Source organism: Apis dorsata, unplaced genomic scaffold, assembly GCF_000469605.1.
Source record: "Apis dorsata unplaced genomic scaffold, Apis dorsata 1.3 scaffold_598, whole genome shotgun sequence".
NCBI classification, from domain to species: domain Eukaryota; kingdom Metazoa; phylum Arthropoda; class Insecta; order Hymenoptera; family Apidae; genus Apis; species Apis dorsata.
The window spans coordinates 156,584-164,228 of NW_006263802.1; the positions used below are offsets into that span (position 1 = coordinate 156,584).

The window sequence follows — 7,645 nt, forward strand, 5'->3', positions numbered from 1 at the left end:
AGATGTTGATTAATACATCACATCATAATTTTATGAATAAATAATGCTAATCGTCCTTTCTTAATGTAAATGCAACAACTTGATTCAACAACACGCTCCGGTCACGTTCAATAGAGCACGATACTCTCAAAAGATGTTACCTACTTTGCTACTTTCACAACTGATATTTATTTGCGCATCTTTTGTGTGCATTGATCGTATTACGTAATCCAGCTAATTAAAACTTCAAACATATCGCAACAAACTTTCCCCTATATTTGACTGTTATCTGAGATCTGTGTGTGTGGTGTATTTGTTCTGCAACTTAATGTGTCAATTAGTGATTGTGTGAATCGTGCGTAAGATGATTTACAACTTTTGTTATTCGTATTTTTTAGTCTCAATGGATCAATTCGTGACGATTATATTAAAATAAAAGAATGTAATATAGAGCTACAATTATCTTATACAATTTTGAATTTGAGGTATTATAATCTAAACTTGATTTATAAATTTTTTAAAATGATTTTTCAAATCTATTATTTTTCATGACTTTGATGAATTTTTTTGTAATGTTTTCATTAATTTATGATAATTTATGTTTTTATATTATATAATAATATATTATATATTGTGTTTTTCAATTTTATTTGAAATGTTTGTTTAATTTCATAGTAAATAAACAATAAAATAATTTTGGAACGATAATTTAATTTTTATTAATTATTTATTATTTTCCTTAAAATTCTCAAATTCTGAAATTCCTTAAATTCTTCTATATGATAAAAAAAAAATTTGGAATATATTATTATTCGTCGATTGTTATTTATTAAGTTATAAGCAATTGAAATTAGACGAATCGAGAGATAGAGCGAGACAAGTCTATCTTCATCCCTTTATTTTCTTCTTGCTTCATTTAAAAAACTCTAATTATTTATAATTTAATATAATATCATAATTTTTGTATTTGTTTTGATTCCAGAATTCTGAAAAATGAATATAAAAATGAATATATTCTGTATAATTTTGAATGAGAAATTTTGAAAAATATATAATACTAAACAAGAAAATATTGGAATAAAAAGTGAAACAAAATATTTATTTCAAGTAAAATTGAGAATACAAAATTATTGGAATGAAAATCCAATGAAAATCAGCATTTCTTTCAGGTTTACTAAATATCACGAATAATTTTTACGAAAAGAAGTTAACCTTTAATTCCATTTTAAGAAAAGATCAATTCGCAATATCAAGAGTCAATAAAATTACGCATACATTCTTTCTCGAAAAGAAAGTTGTTTCGTGATATGTGTAATACAAAAATTAGCATGAATCTGATCTTCTACAAATTTTCTACAATTACATTAATATCGATTTTTCTTTCATAGAAGATAACAGATTTTTACATATAAATAAATATTACAAAAAAAATATAAAACAATGTATATATAAATTCTAGAAAAATATAAAATGTAGAATATAAAATTATTATTTTTATTTTAAAATGTCATAATCTGTGTTTCATAACAATTTTTTTATCCTTCGTTAAATCTTAATAAATAAGTATATATATAATAAATTTAAATGATCATCTTATGTATGTGAAAGTAATTAAAATAAAATTACTCAAGAATTTTATTCGTTTCAAAACTTTGAAACTTTCGTTTCGCATAAAATTTTTGAAAGTAAAAAAGATTTTTACTAAAGATTTATCATTTTTTATTTTATCGATTATTCAGAATAGAATTTCTCAAGATTTGACGTTTTATAAATTATGTAATAATACATTAATTGTATTATAAAATTATATCTTTTAAAATCCCTAAATATTGTGCACATACTTTTAAAAATTAAAAAAAAATATAATAATATAAACCAAAACGTTTAAATTGATTTCAAATACTTATAATATCTAATAAAAATATACAAATATATAAATTTATAATATTTTAATATATTTTATTTTAATGAAATTTTAATGAATTATTTTATTTTAAAGAAAAATTTTTCAAGATGCAAAATAATAAAATTATTAATTATAAAAAATTATATATAAAACTCACAAATAAAGAACAAACAATAATAAATTTTTTAAATAATGTATTGTAAATCCATTTATCGACTTGATTTCACAATAACAATTTCATTTTCTTTTAACAATGAAATTTTCTTAAATTTAAGCGGATCGTGTACGCGTGTCACGATTTCTAAAATTTCTTTATTCTCTAACACAAAGATGTAAGAGCATAAAAGATATCGTGTAAAGTAATTTCGAAACTCTTTTAAAGAAGTTACTTTTTCTTTTTCTCTCTCTCTCTCTCTCTCTCTCTCTCTCTCTCTCTCTCTCTCTTAATTTTCATTTCTTATATTTAAAAGTATATCCAACATTGGTTTGAGAAGATTGTTCATAGATATCGATGACGTGCCTTAGTGAATCACGCACAATCGCAACTGTCGTTTTCTAACAGGGTACTTGACATTCCTAAGGAAACGAGAATTTATTACAGCTACGTACATATTCCTTATGTTTTCTATAAAAGAGGAGTCTTTCGGTATATAATTCATCGTTCCTTTGAACGATTTAACCGAATGATTTATCGGTTGGTTTCGATTATAGTCAAGTCCAGTGATTGTATAAGGAAGATGAAAGCTCCTCTCTTACAAGTGGAAATATGATTAATGCGATCGGACACTGTTATGTACTAGTTTTTAAGTTAAGCTGTGCTCACGCTTTTGTATATATCATTGGGAGGACATCCTCTCATTTTTCTTTGAGACATTAGAACAGGAATGGAGAACATTAATCACAAAGATATAAATATTTAATCGATTCATCTTTACAGTCTTTAACATTTTATAAATATATATTGTTAATTCGTGAAAGGATGTAAATGTCAATAATAATGAATATGCGATAACGATTGGATTGGAAATTTTTCTCTAACGGAGAAGCAACTCGCGATAGAAGAAAAGAAAAAAATATCATAATTAATAATGTTAATAAATTAATATTTATCTCTAATCAACAGTTAACATTCCAATCGATTAACATTGATTGCTAATTAAACAAATGCGCGATGCACATTCAATCCCAAGGTGATGGTGACGCCAGTCTATGGTATGTTTAAAATAGAATAGAAAGATACACAGAAAGTACCTTACAAAATACCTTCACTTTATGCAGAATCAAGAAAAGTGAAATGTGTGGAATAAATGAAGAAACGAGATGCAAATGCAAATATGAATGATAAAAATGGTGGAATGTAAATTGCGCGTTGAACGTTATTTAAACAAAATAGGAAAATAAATCGTGATATAGTAATTGCCATTACCATTTATGTAAAATTCTACTGTAATCGTCATGAATTCACTTTATATGTACATCCTTTTTAGAAAAGATTGCTTGAAATTGAAATAAATCTCGAAAATGATCATTGAATAATTATTGATAAGAAAATAGAACAATTTTTTATTTCTATTATGCTACTTGCTCCTGGATAGATTATTTTCGTTTAGATATCTTTTTGTGTATAAGAAGAATTTTGGAAAAAAAAATATGATTATAATTGTAAAAGTTTTCAGATTCATAATTTAATAATATTTAATTCATAATTTATAATTATAATAGTTAAAACGAAATTCATCAGATAATCTCATTATTGAGTTAATAAATTCAAATATTTCAGCAAAATAATTTATTTGTATTTCATATTGTATTATATGTAAAATCAAAATAATAAGATATACGAAATAAATTATCATTTCTAACTGTTATATGTTGTTTTATTTCGAATAAAATACATACCAATTCCGTTGAAACGAACGACTAAATATGATTTGTTTGTATAATTAACGAGAGAACAATACAGAATAAATAAGATTATTCATGATATTCAAAAGATACAGAATTTTTTTCGATGATATCAGTATCTAAAGTATAATTAAATTCAGATTATCTCATCGATAATTTTGAAGAAACGTAGGATTGCAATCAGTATTGATCAGCATGATTAAGTAATTAAATATGCAACAAACTTGGTTTAAATTTTAACGATATAAATGAAAATATGAAAAATATTTGTTTTTTTATGATTTCTTGAATTTTCTTTAATAAATATTTATTATCTTTAATAAATAGATTTATAAACAAAATAAATAGATTTATAAATAATTTAAAAATGCTTGTAAAAATTGATGTTTTGTAATGATGTATTTTATTTTATAAATTAATATTTTAAATAATTTTTAATATAATATTAGCTTATCTTAGCAAATTATTAAATAAATTATAATCTTTTTTAGCATTAAATATATTATAAATTAGAAACATTGATTTTTAAATTTGTAAAACTTTCAAAATTTAGAATGCTTATTTATTATTTCTTCCTTTTTTCCTAAAAAAAAAATATATATTATTGATACTAAAATATCAACAAATTTTGATTTCTTTGATTTATAATCAACTTTATATACATACATACAAAGTTAAATCGATAGTTAAGTTCCCTCCCTCAATTTTCAAAATCAAATTTTTTTAGATAAATAAAGCTTAATAACTTATTCCTATAAATTATCGTTTATGTACTGTATATAACTTGTTAATTTCCAAAGAATTTCAAGATTTCGAGATTTCCCAAAAGCGCACGTACACATCCAAACACACACACACACACATACTTACTCGTTATTTCATTATTTCAATCATCACCTCTTTACCGATCAAATCTCAAGCTACGCGATTCCACGCTCGGCCACGTCAAATTATCCCATAATAATATAAGACAGGGGCGATATAAATCACTGTCAAGCGTCTTCCTCGACCTCTCACCTTCCATTACACGTTTCGGTGGTACCAATCTCGCGCCGTGCCCCGACCGGTTTGCCACCGGATCGATATATCACAAAGCAACCCCCGAAATCCACAAAATCCGATAAACCGGCGAGAAATACGGCCCTTGAGCCAACGCCGCTCATCGTTCGTGATACTCGCCGTTAAAGAAATTATGACAATTGAGTAAGCATCCTTTAACGGGGACCTGATGACATTTAGCGCAATGTGACATGCTGATCCCCGGGAAGGTAATCTCTCTCCAGGTGATGTACAGTGTGTTGTTGTCCCTGCACACGTCTCCCCGCACACACGCGCACACGTACACACATCGCGCGCGCGTTAAATGAGGATCCGTGTAACCCCTCTTAAGGCGCCTCTGCCTCTGTGTCACTATGTCTCCCTCTCTGTCACCCACGTAACCGGCTCTCTGTCCCCCCGGTGTGTCGCCGTGTCCCATGTGCGTCCTCTTAGGTGCACGGTGGCTATCGTTACTTGGCCAAATGGTCGTATTGGTGATGCCTCCAGGGGTATATATACGACGAGCGCTGCGGGGCTTGATAAACACTTGCCCATCAGCGATTACTGCTGCAGCATGTACACGTCACTGGTAAGCGTAATTAAGAGACACGGAGAGATAGATAGAGAGATTGAGAGAAAGAGAGAGAGAGAGAGATAGAGAGATTGAGAGAGAGAGAGAGAGAGAAAAATCGCAGGTGAACAAAGATTAGGAACGAGGAGATCTAGGGTGAATCTCGCTGGGGGTGTTGAAGATCTGGTCTGACCCTATCGGAACTAGTGAACCCTATAATACGGGAAGATTCGTCGAGTGCCGTCGAGATCCGCGTTCTACGCGTTTTTTTTTCTGTGCGCGATTGTGACACACAACCGTTTGTCTGTGCCGTTTTGAACCGACCGATTCGTGGACGTGTTTCTTTTCTGGGATGGATGTTCAAAGGAACGAAAGAGGGTCGAGAGTAGAGAGGTATAGTGAGTAGAGAGGATAGATGAGTGTATCAACCCCCTCAAGGATATCGTCGTGAATCACGACGCATCATGCGCGTATGTATCTGATATCTGGATTTGGATTTCGAAAGTTTTTTAGATAATCTTGTTAAATTATGTATCGCGTTTGTTTCGATTTTTGCATTCATAATGTAAATTAACAATCTTTCGTTTTTTTGATTAATTAATTTTATCGATAATTATTCGCAAAATCTCGATTTAATATTTATTTATGTATTTATTTATATGATTACGTAAATTGTTTACACGAAAAAAATATCGAGAAGTTTTCGGGACGATATATTTAACGAACTGAAATTTAAAAAATTTCGATCAGGATTAGATGACAATGAAGAATCTTTAGAGAAGATTAGAATGAATAGATGAGAAGTATAAATAGCAAAGATGATTGAGAAATATAAGGATAAAACGAAAAGAATATGGGAAAATATAATTAAATTGCAAATTAAAATTTTTATGAAACTTAAAACTGAAGAAATAAAACGTGATTTTTTTTAAACATAACTTCACTTTGGATATTTTCCATTTTTGTTTTTTTTATCATGTGTATTTTTTATACAAGATGGTAATATATTTAGAGATCAAAATAAACACAAAACGTATAAAAATAAAACTTAATCGAGGCTATTTATTATTCTCTGTCTCTGATATACTCTCAAATTTAAATTGCTCATAATTTAATAAACAAGTCTTAACATTTTTATTCATCAACTCTATTTTATTTTTAGAATCGATTTTCCAAAAATATGTTACGAATATATCGGTACCCTATACAATAATTAACACAATCGACAAATAATTTTATTCTATCGTAACAATTTCATTAAAAAGAAAATAAAATCTCATCGCAGAGAAACGTACGAAACACTCGAATCGAGCGCTAGTAACAATCTATGTCTGACTTAATATAACTGTCGCACTACCGCCCGAGTTATGGCTGACTCGAAATGGTATCACTACGCTGCGCTACGTTGTTTTCGACAATACAGGCCACTCGTGGCCACTCGAAATTGAGCGATAGACAATCTTGCAATTCGATTTCTCAAATCTATATATCTCGATGCATCGTTTAAATCCAGTCTCGTAAACGCGCAATTACGCGGGAATCGCGAGATAATTTATAGATGTTTAAACACAATAATGTGTAAACACTGGTATATACGGCGCATGCGCATACGCGAGAACATTTAGTGTCCGCCATACCTTGACGTCTTTACATGGTAATTCGAAGCAGTGTTTGTTTTACTGCTCAACTATAATGACCAACATCGCGTTAAGGATTTGTGCAAACTTCGAATTCGCTTAAATTGAATGCGTTGCCACCAGTTTCAATGTTTCGCGCGGGAAATTTCGAATCGTTTCATTGTATCATATATATTATATACATTTAACTAAAATTATGAAGATAATTAGATATATTGAATCGAAATCAGTATTAATTTTATCAATAGTAAAAAAGAAAAAATCTAAAACTATTTCACTTAATTATAGTGTTAACATTAGCGACAAACATTAGAATCATGTATTTAAATTTAGTTTAAAATCTTTAATTCTACAATTACAATAGCATGTACAATATTGAATTAAAATTTTAATACACTTACAATTAATTATAAACGAGAAATAAATTCTATTCACCGCGAATCTTAATTTCGTAAGAATATTCAGACAAGCATCGATCTCTTCTCGTCCCAGTTTCTTCAAACTAACTAAAACACTCTTGTCACTTTTTTCTCGAGCTAAAAGTTGTAACAACGAACGACACGAAGATCGTGGATCCATTTTGAATAAACGCGAGCCAATAAAACGAGC

General features: G+C 28.7%; 1 protein-coding gene across 1 annotated transcript in view; it reads left to right on the top strand.

Annotated features, from left to right (window-relative positions):
* Positions 1–5,138: 5,138 nt before the first annotated feature.
* Positions 5,139–7,645, top strand: part of LOC102679264 (larval cuticle protein LCP-17-like) — a 3,264-nt gene continuing 757 nt past the window's right edge. The window contains exon 1 of the mRNA XM_006621169.2: positions 5,139–5,417. Within this exon, the coding sequence (XP_006621232.1) occupies positions 5,154–5,417 (264 nt within the window). The 5' untranslated portion in view covers positions 5,139–5,153. The remainder of the gene's footprint in view (positions 5,418–7,645) is intronic.